A 24178-nucleotide genomic window follows, 5' to 3' on the forward strand; every position below is an offset into this window, starting at 1 on the left:
AAAAAATTATTACGTTTGATTCATGTTCATGTTAAAGGTTAAATAACTGTTAATAGTTATCCTCCCTATCCGTGTGGAAGTGGTAAGTTTTTGGCTATTTCAGTTGAAAGGAAATAACTTGAAGGCTACCGTTTAGGTCGCTAGCTCTCTAGTTTGCGAGTTAGCATGTGTCTCAAGACCCTGCAGTTGCGCAATATGTTGTAAATAAAAAAGAGTATAAATGTGACTATAGTCGTGTTTTGTCATGTCTACAGGGCTCTAATAATGCTTTGTTCATTTTAATATGAAAAAAAATAATTTGTCTACCCACCAACTATATGTGGTTTCTTAAGTTTTTATTATTTGCCGTTTTATTATTATTATTATATTTATTTATTTCTGATTGATTTTCTTTATTCTTGATTTGTTTATTTATTTTTCATCTTATTTTATGTAGAAAAATAAAAAGTACGATATTTGAGAACAGTGGAATGTTTTATCAGAGCTTTTATTGTAGAAAATTGGAACCAAAGCAAAGTTTTTAAAAATTTTTTGTTTTTAATAAATGCGTTTTTTTTTTTTTTTTTTGAAAACCTGATGCGGCCCAGTCTCACCCAGACGCGAGCTCCAGTGGCCCCCAAGTAAATTGAGTTTGAGACCCCTGAACTAGAGTGTGACTATTAAATAACCCACCATGGGGCCAAAAGTGCCAACAATTTATAAAGAAGGTGAGAAACATTGTTGAATTCGATCTCTGAGTAATTATTGTAATTATATTTTTGCATTGTTTTCTGCATGTAAATCAAGAATTATTCTCTATAAAAATGTAACTTTTGATTAATTTAATTGACATGATTTCCTATGGGAAATATTACCTCCATTTGCGTCTGACCTTTCGGAACGAATTACTAACAAAACTCACGAGTCATGACTGAATGTACACACATAGTGAGATACTTTGGGGGTAGTTACCTCGCATTCTGCTTGCATGGCCGCCTGCTTTTTCCCCAGGTCCCACCATAACAAGCCCGGTTTAAGATCAGCTCTCTTGGTCGGTCCTGCATGTTGAGAGAAATGATAACCACTTTTGTGAGTTAACAACTACTCAAAACGAGCCTTTTAGCCCAAGGACACAAGAGAGAAAACAACGTTTGTGTTACTAAGCAAATGGAAAATACTTCATTCATGAGCTCTCAAGTCTCTTTTATCTGCTTACCTGAAACAGAGCTTACAAGGATCCCAACTAGAACAGCCGAGACGACTGCTATGGCACCAATATAGAGGTAGGATATGGCGTAGAAATCATGCAGGCCCCTAGATGTAGCAAAATGATGAATGTATTTACTTTATTTATAGCTTTGATATCACTAATATCATAAAACGGTGCATAAACAGCATCCTACAAAAAGTTTTTTTTTATTATTTTTTTTTAATTTTTATTTGTATATTTTATTTTTATTTTTATTTTTATTTTTATTTTTATTTTTATTTTTAGTTTTAGTTTTATTTTTAGTTTTAATTTAAAATTTAAAATTTAAAATTTAAAATTTAAAATTTAAAATTTAAAATTTAAAATTTAAAATTTAAAATTTTTTATTTTTTATTTTTTATTTTTTATTTTTTATTTTTTATTTTTTATTTTTTATTTTTTATTTTTTATTTTTTATTTTTTATTCAGCATCCTACAAAATGTTTTTTTTATTTTGTTTTATTTTGTTTTATTTTTATTTGTATTTTTTATTTTTATTTTTATTTTTATTTTTATTTTTTATTATTTATTAATTTTTCATTTTTAATTTTATTTTTTTGTTCACTTCCTTTATTCCAAATGTACTCTTTGCCAATTTTGATACATAGGTAAAATATAAGGCGGTATAATATCATAATATAACATTACATAATGTGGTACAACATCAGTCAAAGTTTATAATCACTTTCAATAAAACACATAACAGTCATATCAAATATGGATGTCCGATAATCGGCTGATAATGTCCAAGTCTCAATTTCCGAGTCGGATATCAATACTGATATGTTTAACATCACACTGTAAAATCATTATAAAGTAGCAGTAAACTTTAGTGAGTACAGTTGTATTTGCATCTCCACCCATATCTGAGTACATAATTAATGTATTACATATTTTATATAAGAATACATTTGTGTTACTTGTGTTAGCTTTGGAAAGATTCAATTTCTTTTTTGTTAAAGGGGTATTGGTAAAAATAAATTATACATATGTACATTATATGCCTATATTAGGGATTAGCATATAAATGTGGTATCGGTAGACATCGGTATCACATTATTATTATTATTATTTTTTTTTTTTTACAAAAAGTTTTGTGTGGCACTGACCCGGGACCGTCAGGGAGAAGTGGCGTTGAAATGGAGTGCTGCTGTTGAGTGTCATTCAGGATTCCGGGTTCACACCGGTCTGTGTAAGTGGGCAGCACGCCCATGGTCGCCTGGCTGGGCGGGTACAGAGTGGAACCGACAGCCAGCCACAAAGACACACAGAGGCCCGCTGTCACGCCTGAGAAGGCACCCTGAAACAAAACAGACACCGTTAGAAACCGCAATGTCCAAGTGTACCTCCCTACTCGTCCCAGACCTCATGCGCAGAAACACTGAGGATTGAACCAGCAACCTTCAGGGTGGGCGATGACTACTCTTCCACCCTCGGCTATCTCTGTGTGGAGTTTGCATGTCGTCCAAATTGTCCATAGGTATGAATGTGAGTGTGAATGGTTGTTTGTCTATATGTGCCCTGGGATTGGCTGGCCACCAGTCCAGGGTGTACCCCGCCTCTCTCGCCCCAAGACAGCTGGGATAGGCTCCATCACCCCCACAACAGTATCACTCGGATACTGTGAACATCCAGCAGCAACACAACATTTTGGCATGACTAGTATTTTAATGAAAAATATACTGAACCAGGGCCGGGTGGTTAGCACACAGGTGTCACAGCTAGGAGACCCGAGTTCAATTCCACCCTCGGGCATCTCTGTGTGGAGTTTGCATGTTCTCCCCGTGCATGCGTGGGTTTTCTCCGGGTACTCCGGTTTCCTCCCACATTCCAAAAACATGCTAGGTTAATTAGCAACTCCAAATTATTCATAGGTATGAATGTGAGTGTGAATGGTTGTTTGTCTATATGTGCCCTGTGATTGGCTGGCTGGCCAACAGTCTAAGGTGTACCCCGCCTCTTGCCCGAAGACAGCTGGGATAGGCTCCAGCGCCACCGCGACCCTTGTGAGGATAAGCGGTAGAAAATGAATGAATAATATTAATGTGAGAGTGCACGGTGAACAAGTGGTTTGCATGCAGGCCTCACAGCTAGGAGACCCGAGTTCAATTCCAACCTCGGGCACCTCTGTGCGGAGTTTGCATGCGGTACTCCGGTTTCCACCCACATTCCAAAAACATGCTAGGTTAATTAGCGACTCCAAATTGTCCATAGGTATGAATGTGAGTGTGAATGGTTGTTTGTTTATATGTGCCCTGTGATTGGCTGGCTGGCCACCAGTCCAGCGCCACCGCGACCCTCGTGAGGATAAGCGGTAGAAAACGACAACGAACTAATGTTACATGTAGTGTTAAAAGTAAAACGAATGTAACAGTACAGCGTTCGAGTCCCCAAAATAGCCCGCAATAAGTGAAATCCGCTAAGTAGCCAACGTCATTATTCTATATGTTTTAAAGGCAGTAAACCCCCTCAACATACACTTTTACACTTTTTTCTCCACAAGTAATTATTAAGTCACTCACGCATATTTTTTACTCTTTTTACTCCTGTGACTGTATCTTTTCATCCCGTTGTGGTTCCGCTGTGCTGGAACGTATTTGTAGCCTCGTTAGAACATATTGCTGCGGTCTTCCAAACCGGAGATTCATTTACAAGCTAGCTAGCATCACAAACGGAGCAGACACGGCAAAGCAGCGGGAAGGACATTGATTGACAATGAGCTACAGCCAATCAGAACGTAGAAACAATGGGCGGTGCAGACAGACGACGGAAGGAAGAGAGAGGCAACTCAAATTCCCACAATGCATTTCTTTTTAAAGGGCTAGCAGCCTTCATGTCGGTAATAAAAAATACAAATAAACAAATTCACGAAATATCAAGTAAAATGTTACAGAATGTTACAGAATGTTACATTACAAAAAAAAAACATTTTAGCAGAGGACACAAATACATTTTCAATGAGAAAAATGGCACAGAATATATGAAATTACAGTACTTTTTTATTGAAATATGCCTGTGATAAATCCAAAATGTTATGGTAAGATAAAATAAACAGCAAAAGTTCAATTTTAGCATATAAAAACATAAAACCTGTGACAACCTACACGCTCCTTGCAACTTGGCTCATTCCATGTCGGCTGTCCAAAATCCTTATTGTCCCGTGTCCGTATTGCCGATTATATAGTTGAAAAAAAATTCCACTAATGTTTTCATCTGTACAGAAGAATTACAGCACAGTGTGGTATGATCACGGAGGAATGAAACAACTCACCAGTTTGTTTGTGCCTGGAAGAAACATCCCCAAAATGAACACACCCAGTAACGGACCACTGATGGCAGCCATGACTGTAAGGGACGCCTGAGGAAAAAGCACAACTAATTTATTCCAGAATTAAAGACAGTTGAGTGTAACTGTAACTTTTCACAAAAGTGGACATATTTGGGGGTGTTACATATATATATAGAAATGAAACAAGCATTGGTAATTTTGCAAAAAAAATAGTAATGGTAATGGTTTTATTTCATTTGAACATGCATCAGATTATAATTGAATGCATCACTCTTGCTAGGTGCTAGCATGGTAGCCATTAGCATGTTAGCATTTTAGCTAATTTACTCATGTCTAAAGGCAAATACACTCATGGCATGATGTGGGGACACTATGGGCCTGCCCCAAACTTTTTCGGGACCTGAGGCTGTCTTGCTAGGTGCTAGCATGGTATCCGTTAGCATGTTAGCATTTAAGCTAATTTACTAATGTCTAAAGGCAAATAGACACATGGCATGATGTGGGGACACTATGGGCCTGCCCCAAACTTTTCGGGACCTGAGGCTGTCTTGCTAGGTGCTAGCATGGTAGCCGTTAGCATGTTAGCATTTAAGCTAATTTACTAAAGTCTAAAGGCAAATACACACATGGCATGATGTAGGGCTGTTAAAGGACGACCTTGGCACTTTCTAAACTTGAGGCTCTCTTGCTAGGTGATAGCATGACAACAACTGTTAGCGTGCTAGCATTTTAGCTAATTTACTCATGTCTAAAGGCAAATACACTCATGGCATGATGTGGGGACACTATGGGCCTGCCCCGAACTTTTTCGGGACCTGAGGCTGTCTTGCTAGGTGCTAGCATGGTATCCGTTAGCATGTTAGCATTTAAGCTAATTTACTAATGTCTAAAGGCAAATAGACACATGGCATGATGTGGGGACACTATGGGCCTGCCCCAAACTTTTCGGGACCTGAGGCTGTCTTGCTCGGTGCTAGCATGGTAGCCATTAGCATGTTAGCATTTTAGCTAATTTACTCATGACTAAAGGCAAATACACTCATGGCATGATGTGGGGACACTATGGGCCTGCTCCAAACTTTTCGGGACCTGAGGCTGTCTTGCTAGGTGCTAGCATGGTAGCCGTTAGCATGTTAGCATTTAAGCTAATTTACTAAAGTCTAAAGGCAAATACACACATGGCATGATGTAGGGCTGTTAAAGGACGACCTTGGCACTTTCTAAACTTGAGGCTCTCTTGCTAGGTGATTGCATGACAACAACTGTTAGCGTGCTAGCATTTTAGCTAATTTACTCATGTCTAAAGGCAAATACACTCATGGCATGATGTGGGGACACTATGGGCCTGCCCCGAACTTTTTCGGGACCTGAGGCTGTCTTGCTAGGTGCTAGCATGGTATCCGTTAGCATGTTAGCATTTAAGCTAATTTACTAATGTCTAAAGGCAAATAGACACATGGCATGATGTGGGGACACTATGGGCCTGCCCCAAACTTTTCGGGACCTGAGGCTGTCTTGCTAGGTGCTAGCATGGTAGCCGTTAGCATGTTAGCATTTTAGCTAATTTACTCATGTCTAAAGGCAAATACACTCATGGCATGATGTGGGGACACTATGGGCCTGCTCCAAACTTTTTGGGACCTGAGGCTGTCTTGCTAGGTGCTAGCATGGTAGCCGTTAGCATGTTAGCATTTAAGCTAATTTACTAAAGTCTAAAGGCAAATACACACATGGCATGATGTAGGGATGTTAAAGGACGACCTTGGCACTTTCTAAACTTGAGGCTCTCTTGCTAGGTGCTAGCATGACAACTGTTAGCGTGCTAGCATTTTAGCTAATTTACTCATGTCTAAAGGCAAATACACTCATGGCGTGATGTGGGGACACTATGGGCCTGCTCCAAACTTTTCGGGACCTGAGGCTGTCTTGCTAGGTGCTAGCATGGTAGCCGTTAGCATGTTAGCATTTAAGCTAATTTACTAAAGTCTAAAGGCAAATACACACATGGCATGATGTAGGGATGTTAAAGGACGACCTTGGCACTTTCTAAACTTGAGGCTCTCTTGCTAGGTGCTAGCATGACAACTGTTAGCGTGCTAGCATTTTAGCTAATTTACTCATGTCTAAAGGCAAATACACTCATGGCATGATGTGGGGACACTATGGGCCTGCCCCAAACTTTTTCGGGACCTGAGGCTGTCTTGCTAGGTGCTAGCATGGTAGCCGTTAGCATGTTAGCATTTAAGCTAATTTACTAAAGTCTAAAGGCAAATACACACATGGCATGATGTAGGGATGTTAAAGGACGACCTTGGCACTTTCTAAACTTGAGGCTCTCTTGCTAGGTGCTAGCATGGTAGCCGTTAGCATGTTAGCATTTAAGCTAATTTACTAATGTCTAAAGGCAAATAGACACATGGAATGATGTGGGGACACTATGGGACTGCATCAACCTTTTCTGTACTTGAGGTTGTCTTGCTAGGTGCTAGCACGGTAGCCGTTGGCACACCGGGCCCGAGGTTCACAGCACAGGTGGCAAGCCCATCAAAATTTCTGCGGGAATTTTCTAGTTTGGAAAAGTTTGGACACCCTTGATGGAAAAGTTAAGTAAACACACAGAGGGCAACTACGGCCACTGTGGGGTAAAATAAACCATTCTATTAACGGTAACCATGGAATCTAAATAAGTGCCGCAAGGCATGCTGGGAAGCACTCCAAACAATGCACGTGCCAGGAAACAAGCAGGCAAGAAATGAGCTGAAATTGCATCATACTGATTGTTTACCTGAAGAACCCCCGCGTCCAGGAGGGAGGATAGAGCAGCTACAATGATGCAAGCGGTTCCGTAGACCAAGGCTGGAAGGAGAAACAAAGAAACAAGGTCAATAGGTCGTTCAGGGTCATGTACATCACGGCCATGCTTCCATCTGGCATCTCTCATCCATAGCTTTTGGAACAGAAACCGACGTTGTGCTCCACCTACACAGTCCTTTCGAAAGAAGGATTTGTTTCTTCTGGTTCATGCCGCGCAGATGAGGTTGTAAGAGATCCTCCATTGTTACTGCGGCCATTGCGTTGATACTCGTGGAAACCGTGCTGTCAACAAGGGAAATTCAGATTAGCATGGAAGCTCAGTTAGCATGTTGTCCGGTTAACGTCAAAGATTTATTGCATACATTTTTCAGTTTGTGTACAAAAACTTTTCAAGCATAAAAATATCAAAATGTACTAAAATATAAATATAAGACATTCTGAAGGCGTTATGTTACTATAATGTTCGGTGAAACGCACAAGCACCAGACTTGACCAGACTTTTATTGCAGGTTTGAATTATTTCACAATGGGCACAATAATCCAGAATAAAAACACAGTTAAATAACACGTTAAGCTGACACTCAACTCTAAACCTCCGATGTCACTTCCTGTCCAACTTTGAGTCATCTCCCCGCGGGGGGAAGACATTTATAGCAACACACAAGCATCTTATTTGTCTTAAATTGCTTATCTACTCTTATTATGTCTACTATATTGAGTAATACAGGTGAAAAATGTAACTATAGGGGTGTTAGGTCATGTCTGGAGGTCTTTAATAATGTTAAAAAAATATTTAGAAAGTTTTCTAAACAGTTTTCTATGCTCAAATTGCAAAAATATAATATTAATAAAAATGGAATCGTTCTTTGTGGAACTTTATTGATCAAGGTCGGGTCTGGAAAATAATATTATAATATAATAATGTATTTTGGTTTCAGATGGAACACATTATAGAACTTATAGAGTGGATTAATGCTGCTACCGAAGGTTCCATGGTGTAGTGCTAAACTAAATATAATCATGGAAAATCATGGAGCAAAATAAAGTGGGAATCATAGTACTTGGGGGGGGATTTATCGAGAAAGACAGGATTCAAATACCTCAAGGTGCCGCTGTACGCACAGGCCAGGAACAGACCAGGAAAGCCAGGATAGTTTTTGAATATGTCCAGCACAAAGTACGGCACATACTGCAAAAAAAGAATACTTTCAACCTTTTTACTAGGTAACATCTTGAGCATGGGTCTCAAACACGCGGCCCACGGGCCAAATGTGGCCCGCAGGACGCTAGTTTGAGGCCCCCCGCCTTGATATGAAAGTTTAATGTTAGTGCGGCCCGTGGATGCTGTATGGTATCATGTACCCAGAAAAAATTATTACGTTTGATTCATGTTCATGTTAAAGGTTAAATAACTGTTAATAGTTATCCTCCCTATCCGTGTGGAAGTGGTAAGTTTTTGGCTATTTAAGTTGAAAGGAAATAACTTGGAGGCTACCGTTTAGGTCGCTAGCTCTCTAGTTTGCGAGTTAGCATGTGTCTCAAGACCCTGCAGTTGCGCAATATGTTGTAAATAAAAAGAGTATAAATGTGACTATAGTCGTGTTTTGTCATGTCTATAAAAAAGATTAAAAAAAAAGATAAAGAATTATTTCTCAGAAAATACTTAGCAAAATATGTATAAATCAGGGGTCTCAAACATGCGGCCCGTGGGCCGAATGTGGCCCGCAGGACGCTAGTTTGAGGCCCCCCGCCTTGATATGAAAGTTTAATGTTAGTGCGGCCCCGCGCAAGTTTGATATGGATGCTGTATGGTATCATGTACCCAGAAAAAATTATTACGTTTGATTCATGTTCATGTTAAAGGTTAAATAACTGTTAATAGTTAACCTCCCTATCCGTGTGGAAGTGGTAAGTTTTTGGCTATTTAAGTTGAAAGGAAATAACTTGGAGGCTACCATTTAGGTCGCTAAGCTCTCTAGTTTGCGAGTTAGCATGTGTCTCAAGACCCTGCAGTTGCGCAATATGTTGTAAATAAAAAGAGTATAAATGTGACTATAGTCATGTTTTGTCATGTCTACAGGGCTCTAATAATGCTTTGTTCATTTTAATCTGAAAAAAATAATTTGTCTACCCACCAACTATATGTGGTTTCTATTAGTTTTTATTATTTGCCGTTTTATTATTATTATTATTATATTTATTTATTACTGATTGATTTTCTTTATTCTTGATTTGTTTATTTATTTTTCATGTTATTTTGTGTAGAAAAATAAAAAGTAAGATATTTGAGAACAGTGGAATGTTTTATCAGAGCTTTTATTGTAGAAAATCGGAACAAAAGCAAAGTTAATTAATTTTTATGTTTTTAATAAATGCATTTTTTTTTTTTTTTTGGAAAACCTGATGCAGCCCAGCCTCGCCTAGACCCTAGCTCCAGTGGCCCCCAATTGAGTTTGAGACCCCTGATCTAGAGTCAACCACTTTCCAAATGTTTACAATTTCTCTTGTGAATTTAAAGTGATAGAAACAATGTTAAATAGCGTGACTGGTTCTTCGGTAGCGGTACTCGACAATACGACATCATGCGGAACGTCACTTACTAGATCAGGTGAAGAAAATCTGCCAGACCGCAAAGGATCGCAGTTGACATAGTAAGCAAACATGACGATGCCACAGGTTGCTGCGCTGCCCACAATTAGGAATAAGCCCAACTGGTTGATTAGTAATGCCCTGTGGGGAAAAAAGTCACGTTGGAATTAATCACTTTTTAAAAATATTTACAGAGCGAAAAACAGGAGGGGAAAAAATAATTTTGATAAACGCATATAGTAAATGTAATATTACTTATACTTGAGTTTCGGTCTCGGCCTAATTTTGCCATTGTTAACACTGCTGTTATTCATACTTTGAAAACGTACTTATTCATTTTGACTAAGCTTGACTAAGCCAAACTATCCTCAGGGATCCATCACAGACAGGACATAAACTGTTTGAACGGCAACAATCCAGTCTGACGTAGATACTGGACTTGAAGATCCAGAACAAACCAGTTTTTTTTACCGCAGAGCAATAACTTTGGTCTACAAGCAAAAGGCTTCCGGGACAAAAGTAGTGAAACCTTTCTTGATTTAGGTGACTAATAAAGACAAAGTAAGCCAGAAGTGCAGATTGGTAATAGTTTCCAAAATACAGTATTGGGTCAAAGTAGTACATTTATGCAAAATAAGGAAAAAATGGTAGTTTTTCAGAAGGTAGAGATGTCTACAATCAAGCAGTTCTATCTGACAGCCTGTCTGCACAGTCCAATATATTCATTTCAATAATAATACCAAAAATAATTATAAGCAGCTGGTTGCAAACTTCCGTTTATTTTAATATGGCTCGAGTTTTGAACATGACAAAATACACGCATGTTAAGACGTTTCATGAACGGTAGCAGAAATGAATGTTTGAATGATAATTATAAGCAGCTGGTTGCAAACTTCCATTCATTTTAATACGGCTTGAGTTTTGACATGACAAAATACACGCATGTTGAGACGTTTCATGAACGGTAGCAGAAATGGATGTTTGAATGATAATTATAAGCAGCTGGTTGCAAACTTCCATTCATTTTAATATGGCTCGAGTTTTGAACATGACAAAATGCATGCATGTTGAGACGTTTCATGAACGGTAGCAGAAATGGACGTTTGCATGATAATTATAAGCAGCTGGTTACAAACTTCCATTCATTTTAATATGGCTCGAGTTTTGAACATGACAAAATGCATGCATGTTGAGACGTTTCACGAACGGTAGCAGAAATGGATGTTTGAATGATAATTATAAGCAGCTGGTTGCAAACTTCCATTCATTTTAATACGGCTCGAGTTTTGAACATGACAAAATGCATGCATGTAGAGACGTTTCATGAATGGTAGCAGAAATTGACTTTTGAATGATAATTATAAGCAGCTGGTTGCAAACTTCCATTCATTTTAATATGGCTCAAGTTTTGACATGACAAAATGCATGCAAGTTGAGACGTTTCACGAACGGTAGCAGAAATGGACGTTTGAATGATAATTATAAGCAGCTGGTTGCAAACTTCCATTTATTTTGATATGGCTCGAGTTTTGACATGACAAAATGCATGCATGTTGAGACGTTTCACGAACGGTAGCAGAAATGGACGTTTGCATGATAATTATAAGCAGCTGGTTGCAAACGTCCATTTATTTTAATATGGCTCGAGTTTTGAACATGACAAAATGCATGCATGTAGAGACGTTTGACGAACGGTAGCAGAAATGGATGTTTGAATGATAATTATAAGCAGCTGGTTGAAAACTTCCATTCATTTTAATATGGCTCAAGTTTTGACATGACAAAATGCATGCATGTTGAGACGTTTCATGAACGGTAGCAGAAATGGACGTTTGAATGATAATTATAAGCAGCTGGTTGCAAACTTCCATTTATTTTAATATGGCTCGAGTTTTGACATGACAAAATGCATGCATGTTGAGACGTTTCACGAACGGTAGCAGAAATGGACGTTTGCATGATAATTATAAGCAGCTGGTTGCAAACGTCCATTCATTTTAATATGGCTCAAGTTTTGACATGACAAAATGCATGCATGTAGAGACGTTTCACGAACGGTAGCAGAAATGAACGTTTGAATGATAATTATAAGCAGCTGGTTGCAAAATTCCATTCATTTTAATATGGCTAGAGTTTTGACATGACAAAATGCACGCATGTAGAGACGTTTCATGAACGGTAGCAGAAATTGACTTTTGAATGATAATTATAAGCAGCTGGTTGCAAACTTCCATTTATTTTAATATGGCTCGAGTTTTGACATGACAAAATGCATGCATGTTGAGACGTTTCACGAACGGTAGCAGAAATGGACGTTTGCATGATAATTATAAGCAGCTGGTTGCAAACGTCCATTCATTTTAATATGGCTCAAGTTTTGACATGACAAAATGCATGCATGTAGAGACGTTTCACGAACGGTAGCAGAAATGAACGTTTGAATGATAATTATAAGCAGCTAGTTGCAAAATTCCATTCATTTTAATATGGCTAGAGTTTTGACATGACAAAATGCACGCATGTAGAGACGTTTCATGAACGGTAGCAGAAATTGACTTTTGAATGATAATTATAAGCAGCTGGTTGCAAACTTCCATTCATTTTAATATGGCTCAAGTTTTGACATGACAAAATGCATGCATGTTGAGACGTTTCATGAACAGTAGCAGAAATGGACGTTTGAATGATAATTATAAGCAGCTGGTTGCAAACTTCCATTCATTTTAATATGGCTTGAGTTTTGACATGACAAAATACACGCATGTTGAGACGTTTCATGAACAGTAGCAGAAATGGACGTTTGAATGATAATTATAAGCAGCTGGTTGCAAACTTCCATTCATTTTTATATGGCTCGAGTTTTGACATGACAAAAATGCATGCATGTAGAGACGTTTCATGAATGGTAGCAGAAATGGACGTTTGAATGATAATTATAAGCAGCTGGTTGCAAAATTCCATTCATTTTTATATGGGTCAAGTTTTGACATGACAAAATGCATGCATGTTGAGACGTTTCACGAACGGTAGCAGAAATGGACGTTTGAATGATAATTATAAGCAGCTGGTTGCAAACTTCCATTCATTTTAATATGGCTCGAGTTTTGAAAAAATGCATGCATGTTGAGATGTTTCATGAATGGTAGCAGAAATGGACTTTGAATGATAATTATAAGCAGCTGGTTGCAAAATTCCATTCATTTTAATATGGCTAGAGTTTTGACATGACAAAATGCACGCATGTTGAGACGTTTCATGAACGGTAGCAGAAATAGACATTTGAATGATAATTATAAGCAGCTGGTTGCAAACTTCCATTCATTTTAATACGGCTCGAGTTTTGAACATGACAAAATGCATGCATGTAGAGACGTTTGACGAACGGTAGCAGAAATGGACGTTTGCATGATAATTATAAGCAGCTGGTTGCAAACGTCCATTCATTTTAATATGGCTCAAGTTTTGAACATGACAAAATGCATGCATGTAGAGACGTTTCACGAACGGTAGCAGAAATGAACGTTTGAATGATAATTATAAGCAGCTGGTTGCAAAATTCCATTCATTTTAATATGGCTAGAGTTTTGACATGACAAAATGCACGCATGTAGAGACGTTTCACGAACGTTAGCAGGAATGGATGTTTGAATGATAATTATAAGCAGCTGGTTGCAAACTTCTATTTATTTTAATATGGCTTGAGTTTTGAACATGACAAAATGCATGCATGTTGAGACGTGTCATGAACGGTAGCAGAAATGGACGTTTGAATGATAATTATAAGCAGCTGGTTGCAAACTTCCATTCATTTTAATATGAGTATGAGTATAAGAGACATTTGAACCCTACTTTGCGGAAATGCACTCATCGTAGCTGGATGTGGAACCAGTTCCCCGCCATAAACGAGACACGACTACTTCTTGTTTACACGTCAAGTATCGTATTTGTACTGCTCTGTATTGTTGACACTTCATGCATCATTTATGATCAAATTTGCACTACTCGTTATTGACACGTCATGCATCATGTATGATCATAATTTTAATGGGTGAAGGAAAGTGGCCTTAAATTATCTGATGGTATAACCTCAAGTAATATTTGCTGATTTGAAGATCTTAAAGATAAACTGGATTCATGAAAATTGTAATATTGGAAATGTGGTGCCTTCGGGTATTAAGGCACGGTGTTCAAAGTAAAGGAAAAAAAAAATAATAAGTAGTCATACAAACACAAATTAATTAATACAAATTAATTCATTAATTCATTCATTTTCTACCTCTTGTCCTCATGAGGGTCATGGGGGTGCTGGAGCCTATCCCAGCTGTCTTCGGGCGAGATAGGCGGGATACACCCTGGACTGGTGGCCAGACAGCCAATCACAGGGCACATATAGACAAACAACCATTCACACTCACATTCATACCTATGGACAATTTGGAGTCGCTAATTAACCTAGCATGTTTTTGGAATGTGGGAGGAAACCGGAGTACCCGGAAGAAAACCCACGCATGCACGGGGAGAACATGCAAACTCCACACATAGACAGCCGAGGGTGGAATCGAACTCGGGTCTCCTAGCTGTGAAGCCTGTGTGCTAACCACCTGTCCACTGTGCAGTTCAGTATATTTTTCATCAAAATAGTAGTCATGCCAAAATGTTGTGTTGCTGCTGGATGTTCACAGTATCCAAGTGATACTGTCGGGGGAGTGCTGGAGCCTATCCCAGCTGTCTTCAGGCGAGAGAGGCGGGGTACACCCTGGACTGGTGGCCAGCCAATCACAGGGCACATATAGACAAACAACCATTCACACTCACATTCATACCTATGGACAATTTGGAGTGGCTAATTAACCTAGCATGTCCCGAGCTTTTTTGCCTTTGCCACAGTATGAATATTGACAGAAAATGACATATAACCACATTTTTGCCAAGATTTAGACTTTTAAAGGCTGTGGTCTTAAACATTTGATCAGCTAATGAGGAGAACAAATAAACCAGGACAGGCAACGATTAGGAGGCATGCAAAATGACTGAGTGGTTTTCATTTATGATTTGTTTATTTATTATCGGGAGACGGGATTTTGGTAATGGTAATGGTTTTATTTCATTTAAACATGCATCAGATTACAATTGAATGCATCACATAATCAGTTCCCAGTTCCACATGTCCAAAAGGAGTAGGAAGAAGCAAAGCTTATTAAATCCTACCCCTCCATCTGGTACTTTTACAATCAGTAACTGTTACATTTGTTCACTTCCTGCTTTCTAATATATATATTTTTAATTTTTTAAAAATATTTTTCAAATGTTTTTATTTTATTTTTTTTTTTTTTACATTTGTTCACTTCCTGCTTTCTAATATATATATTTTTAATTTTTTATAAATATTTTTCAATTTGTTTTATTTTTTATTTTTTTACATTTGTTCACTTCCTGCTTTCTAATATATTTAATATTTTTTATTTTATTAAAAAAATTTTTGTCCCGTACCAAACTACAAGGTGATATGACCATAAACTGACATAATGGGTACCATAGTAAGTGTCAATATAGTGATATATTGTATTTTGTATATATTTCTATATATTGTACTTTCTATATTGTACATGTATTTAGCAAACATCAACTGCTTGTATTGTTTCTTGAATTGGCTCATCGTTGTGCATTGTTTGATTTCCTTACTCAATCCATTCCATCGTTTGATTCCACATACTGAAATGCTATGCTAATGCTAACGTAGTCCTAGCATAGAAGTGTTTCAAATGTACTTCTTCCCTGAGATCATATTTCTCCTCTCTTGTAGAGAAGTATTGGATGACATGTTTAGCTAATTGGTTATTTTTAGCATTATGCATTATTTTAGCTGTTTGAAGATGAACTATATCAGCAAGTTGAAGTATTTGTCATTTTAGAAATAAGGAGTTAGTATGTTCTCTGAATTATCCTTACTGGCCTTTTTTTGCAGTACATTTAGCGAGTGAAGATTGCTTTTATAGTGATTAGCCCATATTTCCACACACAAAAAATTATTAAAATTAAAAAAAAATTGAAAAATATAAAAAAATTAAAAATATATATATTAGAAAGCAGGAAGTGAACAAATGTAACAGTTACTGATTGTAAAAGTACCAGATGGAGGGGTAGGATTTAATAAGCTTTGCTTCTTCCTACTCCTTTTGGACATGTGGAACTGGGAACTGATTATGTGATGCATTCATGCATGCATGTTCAAATAAAATTAAACCATTACCATTTTTTTTTTTTGCATATTTGTCACTCTTAAATGTTTCGGATCATTTTTAGCTAATTGGTTATTTTTAGCCTTATGCATTATTTTAGCTGTTTGAAGATGAACTATATCAGCAAGTTGAAGTATTTGTCATTTTAGAAATAAGGAGTTAGTATGTTCTCTGAATTATCCTTACTGGCCTTTTTTTTGCAGTACATTTAGCGAGTGAAGATTGCTTGAGAACAAATTTTTCTTTGTTCAATATTGAAATATTTCTGTCCACCTTATGTTGTATATTTAATAATATAATATGAGGTTTACAGATCATATTTTTTGTGATCTATTGTGATCTTTTTGATGTCATGACACCCTTCGTGTCGAGTCTACTCACCACTGGGCGTCTCTTTCTGTTTTGCAGGAGACATATCGCTGGACTTGAGCTTGGTTCGCTCCATACATGGACAGCCAGACGAGTGCCCCCCCCACGGATAAGCTCCAGAAGGTGTAACGTCGACGTGGGTCAAAGTCAAAACTGTTGAAATAAATCACATATAACTATTTTTTTTTTTTTTAGTACAATAAGCTTTGTGATCCTATCCTAAAACTGCCACATACTCATTGAAATTAATCCGTGATCCATTGTTGGCGATTTCCAGTACCATCGCAGGACCGCCGACGAGAACCGTACCGTGGATGAAAATGGCCACAAAGCCTGAAAGCATCACAATGATCTGGAAAACATCCGTCCAGATCACGGCCTTTATCCCGCCCTATCACAGACGCGTCATTGAGGAAATATTAGCTTTCCATTTCGGCATACTGGGAAGTCTCGGGAATGCCGACATGCTTTACCAGCGTTGTGTACAGGGTGCAGATGATTCCGGTGGAGCAAAGAGACAGCCACATATTGAGTCCAGTTGCTGGAAGTGAACACGCAGCAAAGTTGACTTGCATGAATATAGACGGTATTTCTTGTCGGTCATTGAACTCACCTTGATTAAGTATGAGTGCCGGTGCGTAGATGACAATCCCGGTGTAAAACACCTGAGGAACGGAATCAGACGTACAGGACAAACAAGCAAAATAGACTTTCAGACATCAAACACACTGGTAATGTAATTAATATGTGTTGTTAGTGTGTCTACTGATCTGATGTTAAAGTTGAGACAATTGCTTTTTCTCGAAATAATTTAGCAGGATATAGCGCAGTAAAAATCAGCATTTTTTTCACTAGTTAAATATGAATAAAATAAAATAAAATAAAATAAAATAAAATAAAATAAAATAAAATAAAATAAAATAAAATAAAATAAAATAAAATAAAATTAAATTAAATTAAATTAAAATAAATTAAATTTTACAGCTGTTTTGCTTTATTCCCATAATATTTTGACTTTATTCCCATAACATTATAACTATTTCTGCAACCGAATTTTCCAAAAATTAAATAATAACTAAATGAAATGTATCAATCCATATTAAGAAACGGTAATATTAATTTAGATCATTTACCAAAAAATTAAATTAAATTAAATTGAATTAAATTAAATTAAAATGATGGAGGGGCACCAAAAAAAGATACAAAAAAATCATATTTAACTAGTGAAAAAAATGCAGATTTTTACTTTAAAATTTAAAATTAAATTAAATTATTATTAAACTAAATTAAATTAAATTAAATTAAATTAAATTAAATCAAATTAAAATATATTATTATTTTGGTAAATGATCTAAATTAATATTACCGTTTCTTAATATAGATTGATACAGTTCATTTAGTTATTATTTAATTTTTGGAAAATACGGTTGCAGAAATAGTTATAATGTTATGGGAATAAAGTCAAAATATTATGGGAATAAAGTTGTTGGAAATTAAAAAAAAAAAAAGCAAAACAGCTGTAATTTAAAAAATGTAAATCGCCCGGGGCTTGTTCCTATCGCTGCCACATTTGAAAAAAAAAGTCTGCATTTTTTTCACTAGTTAAATATTATTTTATTATTGTTTTTTCTATTTTTGGGAAATGATCTAAATGGGAATATGGGAATAAAGTCGTTGGAATTTTTTTAAAAAGCAAAGCTGTAATTTTAAAAATGTAAATCTAATGAGACAAAAACTTTGTAATTTTATGAGAATAAACTCATAACAAAAAAATATAGCAATATATATATATGTATATATATATATATATATATATAGCAAAACAGCTGTAATTTTAAAAATATAAATCTTATTTTTTTTTAATATAAAACTTATTTTAAATAATTTTATAATTATTTTAAAAATATAATTTTAACTTTGTAATTTTATGACAATAAACTGACAATAAATATAAATAAAAAAATATAATTATGACGAAAGATTATGTGATGAGGTAAAAAAAAAATGAAAAATCACTCCAGCATCGCTACGACGCCCCGGGGCTTGTTCCTATCTCTGCTGCAGACTTATAAACCTTTTGGAGCCACGGTTTGTACTTCTGAGCTGCCGCTAATTTTCAAACGTTTCCTTATTAGTCGTGACGTCATCATATTTTGTAAGGATAATCCGATATAGTAGTTTGTCAAATCCAAGTTTTAATTTTTTTTGTTCTTACTTTGCACCAACAAAAGCTAAGCCTTAATTTAAAATTCGGTTATCAAAGTGGGCTTGAAAAAAAAAGTACATTCCTAAAAAAAAACTAAGATAATTTTCAACAGTGCTGATAGTATATGAAAGAATAAAACAAAGTATGCGTTTGTCTCACCGTGGCCACGAGAAACTGGACACTTCCAAGCAGCTGCATCCCTCTGCCGAACCTCATCTTCAGATACTGAAGGACAAGAACACACCTGCACTTACAACTACACACTCCATCTACACACACATTCCTTGTCAGTCTTCACTTCTTATATTCATCACGTTTCAGAAGCACGTTTCAACAGTTTGGTCAGAAGAGATGCTGGCTGGGAATACTTGGTTTGGTTTATACACTAGAGTATTTATTTACTGCTAAGGTTTTAGGGCCAAGAAGTATTCGAGACACCAAAACGTGTAATTGTAATTGTAATTAGGGAAAAGTCATACTTTTAGAGAAGAATAAAGATGTCTATCGTTCTGTCATTCTGTCGTTCAGTCTATCTATCTATCCATCTATCGTTCTATCTATAGTTTTGTCGTTCAGTCTACCGTTCTGTCATTCAGTCTATCTATCTATCCATCCATCCATCAATTGTTCTCTCTATCATTTTGTCGTTCAGTCTATCGTTCTGTCTATCATTCTATCTATCCATCCATCCATCCATCCATCCATCGTTTTGTCGTTCAGTCTATCATTCTGTCGTTCTATCTATCTATCCATCCATCCATCTATCGTTCTATCGTTCTGTCGCTCTGTCTATCTATCGTCGTTCAGTCTATCGTTCTGTCTATCATTCTGTCGATCTATCGTTCTGTCGTTCAGTCTATCGTTCCGTCGATCTATCGTTCTGTCGTTCAGTCTATCGTTCTGTCGATCTACCATTCAGTCTATCGTTCTGTCTATCGTTCTGTCTATCGTTCTGTCAATCTATCGTTCAGTCTATCGTTCTGTCTATCGTTCTGTCTATCGTTCTGTCTATCGTTCTGTCTATCGTTCAGTCTATCGTTCTGTCGATCTATCGTTCAGTCTATCGTTCAGTCTATCGTTCAGTCTATCGTTCAGTCTATCGTTCAGTCTATCGTTCAGTCTATCGTTCAGTCTATCGTTCAGTCTATCGTTCAGTCTATCATTCTGTCTATCATTCTGTCGATCGTTCTGTCGATCTATCGTTCTGTCTATCGTTCTGTCGATCTATCGTTCTGTCTATTGTTCTATCGTTCTGTCGATCTATCGTTCAGTCTATCGTTCTGTCTATCATTCTGTTGATCTATCGTTCTGTCTATCTATCGTTCTGTCATTCTATCGTCCTATCTATTCATCCATCCATCCATCCATCCATCCATCTATTGTTCTGTCGTTCTGTCTATCTATCGTTCTGTCATTCTATCGTCCTATCTATCCATCCATCCATCCATCCATCCATCCATCTATTTAACTGTCGTTCTGTCTATCTATCGTTCTGTCGTTCAGTCTATTGTTCTGTCGTTCTATCTATCCATCCATCCATACATCTATCTATCGTTCTATCGTTCTGTCGTTCTGTCTATCTATCATTCTGTCATTCTGTCTATCTATTGTTCTGTCTATCTATCTATCTATTGTTCTATCTATCGTTCTATTGTTCTGTCGTTCTGTCTATCTATCGTTCTGTCGTTCTGTCTATCTATCGTTCTATCTATCTATCGTTCTGTCTATCTATCGTTCTGTCTGTCTGTCTGTCTGTCTGTCTGTCTGTCTGTCTGTCTGTCTGTCTGTCTGTCTGTCTATCTATCTATCTATCTATCTATCTATCTATCTATCTATCTATCTATCGTTCTGTCTATCGTTCCATCCATCCATCTATCTTTTGAGCAGTAGTGTATATGGTTGAATTCCTATAGCAATGAATCCTTTGCTTTGTAAAAAGTGTCCATGTTGACGTTAGCTTACCAAGCACCTGCATCCACTTGGCAAGTCCAATTCCTTTCCATCCACCAAGTCATAACCATCCCTACACAGACTAGAGGTATCACACTGGAATGGACTTCTCACCTGATTGGTGCTTGTGACCCCAAGACGAAAGAAAATGGGCAGAAAGAGATACGCCGTCAGCAGAGTGTTGATGCTTTGGCCGAGGCACATGTACACGAACTTGAAGCCGTAGCGAGAAGCCTCGACTGGAACCCCCAAAACCTGGACGGCGGACATAAAGCTGGCACAGAGGGACAGTCCGACGGGCACCGCCGGCAAACTACGACGACCGGTGAAGAAGTCATCGGTGTTTGCATCCTGGGGCTTCTTCTTCAACGCCTGAAAGAGTCCGATGCCCAAGGAGATCACCAGCATGGCGGCGAAGACCGCATAGTCCGCTAAGACAAAGCTCTGTGTGGAGAACTCGCTGGTTGACTGCACCGCCATCATCCTGTTTGGCAGACGCGCATTGAAACGCATTAGTGCAAATTCAAAAATTTTTTTTTTTTACGCTTTTTCAGCAAGTCTTGAAATTTCCCACTTTGTTCTGTGGTCCTTGAACGCACCATGATTGTATGTCATCATAATTTAAAATGTGTTCAATAAAGTGTTGTGAGGCGTACTTAGGGCTTATGCCTGAATTGTACATCTGGCGTTTAGCATTTAGCTTGTTAGCTTCCAACTGAAAAGGGGAGTCACTTTTATTGCAAATGTTTTTTCTTAAAAATATATTTTTTAATAATATACTGTATTTGTATTTGTATATACTGTATGTGGTGTACTCGCTCATCCGTCATTTCGAGTTTTTTCTTTTTTTTATGCTTTTTCAGCAAGTCTTGAGATTTCCCACTTTCTTCTGTGGTCCTTGAACGCACCGTGATTGTATGCCATCATAATTTAAAATGTGTTCAATAAAGTGTTGTGAGGCGTACTTAGGGCTTAAGCCTGAATTGTACATCTGGCGTTTAGCATTTAGCTTGTTAGCTTCCAACTGAAGAGAAAAGGGGGGGGGCACTTTTATAGCAAATGTTTTTTTTCTTAAAAATATATCTTTGTATTTGTATATACTGTATGTGGTGTACTCGATCATCTCAACACTTTATGAGAGTTTTTTTTTTTACGCTTTTTCAGCAAGTCTCGAGATTTCCCACTTTGTTCTGTGGTCCTTGAACGCACCGTGATTGTGTGTCATCATAATTTAAAATGTGTTCAATAAAGTGTTGTGAGGCGTACTTAGGGTTTATGCCTGAATTGTACATCTGGCGTTTAGCATTTAGCTTGTTAGCTTCCAACTGAAGGGAAAAGGGGGGGGGGCACTTTTATAGCAAATGTTTTTTCTTAAAAATATATTTTTTAATAATATACAGTATTTGTATATACTGTATGTGGTGTACTCGCTCATCCCTCATCTCGAGTTTTTTATTTTTTTATTTTACGCTTTTTCAGCAAGTCTCGAGATTTCCCACTTTGTTCTGTGGTCCTTGAACGCACCGTGATTGTGTGTCATCATTATTTAAAATGTGTTCAATAAAGTGTTGTGAGGCGTACTTAGGGCTTAAGCCTGAATTGTACATCTGGCGTTTAGCATTTAGCTTGTTAGCTTCCAATTGAAGAGAAAAAGGGGAGTCACTTTTATAGCAAATGTTTTTTCTTAAAAATATATATTTTTAATAATATACTGTATTTGTATATACTGTATGTGGTGTACTCGCTCATCCCTCATCTCGAGTTTTTTTCTTTTTTTTACGCTTTTTCAGCAAGTCTTGAGATTTCCCACTTTGTTCTGTGGTCCTTGAATGCACCGTGATTGTGTGTCATCACAATTTTGTTCAAAAAAGTGTTGTGAGGCGTACGTAGGGCCTAAGCCTGAATTGTACATCTGGCGTTTAGCATTTAGCTTGTTAGCTTCCAACTGAAGAGAAAAAGAGGAGTCACTTTTATAGCAAATGTTGATCCAAAATTGGAGAACATGGCCAAACTAAAGTTTGGAGGGGTAAAAAAAATAGACAATTTTACGGCCGTGTCAATGACGAGTGATTCTTGCTATTCCTTGAAGGCAAGGTGGTCCTTGAAGGCAACTCCAACCAGTTTCACTTGAATGACTTTCAACATATATCCACTTTAGTAGTATTATTTGGTAGAACATCACAAAACTATAATCATTCCATCACAGATATGCGTGATGCTAGGTGAAAAATCATCAACATCTGATATATGAAAGACATTTTTTTTAACCCTTTTATGGGATTTATTCTGTTGCATTTTTGCCATTCAGAAAAACTAATGACTTTTCATTCTAAAAACAGAAGTGCATGACTTTCAGTATCTCGTATACTCACTGTGTTGGTCTTTAAATGAAAGATTCCACAGAAGAAAAATGATGGAACTAGTATTCCCGAATTCTGGAAAAAAACATGATAGCCGTCATGGAGCTGAATGGAGCTTCCGTTGCAGCTCATAACCGTTGGGAGTCTAAATAAACTCGTTTAAAAAGACTCACCGCTCTTATTGCTGGTCCCGTTTGACTTCCCTGGCAGGAGAATGCCGATACTTTGAATAGAAGCGCTCTTGCAGCCTGCAGCCAACAACACACTAACACACTCCCAAGGGTAGGTGGTGCAGTCAAAGGTTTACTGCTTATGCAGGAAAAGGGATAATACACGATAATACACGATAAACACGATAATACACGATAAGCACGATAAACATTATATAACATGGGAATGGTTTGATTTCATTTGAACATGATTTTAGAAATAAGGAGTTAGTACAGAGGACTCAAACTCAATTTACCTGGGGGCCACTGGAGCTAGGGTCTGGGCAAGGCTGGGCCTACAAAAAAAAATGCATATATTAAAAACAGAAAAATATACAAACTTTTTCAGTGCTTTGGTTCCGATTTTCTACAATAAAAGCTCTGATAAAACATTCCACTGTTCTCAAATATCTTACTTTTTATTTTTCTACACAAAATAAGATGAAAAATAAATAAGAATGAAAATCAATCAATCAGTAATAAATAAATATAATAATAATAAAACACCAAATAATAAAAACTTATTATTTTTTCAAATTATTTTTTTCAGATTAAAATTACCAAAGCATTATTAGAGCCCTGTAGACATGACAAAACACGACTATAGTCACATTTATACTCTTTTTATTTACAACATATTACGCAACTGCAGGGTCTTGAGACACATGCTAACTTGCAAACTAGACCGCTAGCGACCTAAACGGTAGCCTTCAAGTTATTTCCTTTCAACTTAAATAGCCAAAAACTTACCACTTCCACACGGATAGGGAGGATAACTATTAACAGTTATTTAACCTTTAACATGAACATGAATCAAACGTAATAATTTTTTTTCTGGGTACATGATACCATACAGCATCCATATCAAACTTGCGTGGGGCCGCACTAACATTAAACTTTCATATCAAGGCGGGGGCCTCAAACT

At 37.0% G+C, this 24178-nt stretch overlaps 1 protein-coding gene across 8 annotated transcripts in view; it reads right to left on the reverse strand.

Annotated features, from left to right (window-relative positions):
• slc5a5 (solute carrier family 5 member 5) overlaps positions 1 to 24178 on the reverse strand; it is a 59548-nt gene that overhangs the window by 2309 nt on the left and 33061 nt on the right. For 4 of the 8 annotated variants that reach the window (XM_058072375.1, XM_058072372.1, XM_058072373.1 and 1 more), the window contains exons 6-22: positions 23511 to 23549; positions 23218 to 23350; positions 23057 to 23119; positions 20697 to 21168; positions 18894 to 18959; positions 17142 to 17193; positions 17002 to 17069; positions 16765 to 16919; positions 16541 to 16681; positions 9932 to 10061; positions 8432 to 8520; positions 7501 to 7613; positions 7303 to 7373; positions 4500 to 4586; positions 2338 to 2528; positions 1196 to 1293; positions 952 to 1037 (exon numbers count right to left, since the gene is read on the reverse strand). In XM_058072375.1, coding sequence (XP_057928358.1) covers positions 952 to 1037; positions 1196 to 1293; positions 2338 to 2528; positions 4500 to 4586; positions 7303 to 7373; positions 7501 to 7613; positions 8432 to 8520; positions 9932 to 10061; positions 16541 to 16681; positions 16765 to 16919; positions 17002 to 17069; positions 17142 to 17193; positions 18894 to 18959; positions 20697 to 21167 — 1818 coding nt within the window. In that variant the 5' untranslated portion in view covers position 21168; positions 23057 to 23119; positions 23218 to 23350; positions 23511 to 23549. Of the gene's footprint in view, positions 1 to 951; positions 1038 to 1195; positions 1294 to 2337; positions 2529 to 4245; positions 4378 to 4499; positions 4587 to 7302; positions 7374 to 7500; positions 7614 to 8431; positions 8521 to 9931; positions 10062 to 16540; positions 16682 to 16764; positions 16920 to 17001; positions 17070 to 17141; positions 17194 to 18893; positions 18960 to 20696; positions 21169 to 23056; positions 23120 to 23217; positions 23354 to 23510; positions 23550 to 24178 lie in introns of those variants that run through there. The other 4 variants (XM_058072377.1, XM_058072378.1, XM_058072374.1 and 1 more) reach the window with 4 other exon arrangements.

The sequence above is a fragment of the Doryrhamphus excisus genome, chromosome 5 (assembly GCF_030265055.1).
Source record: "Doryrhamphus excisus isolate RoL2022-K1 chromosome 5, RoL_Dexc_1.0, whole genome shotgun sequence".
Taxonomy (NCBI): Eukaryota; Metazoa; Chordata; class Actinopteri; order Syngnathiformes; family Syngnathidae; genus Doryrhamphus; species Doryrhamphus excisus.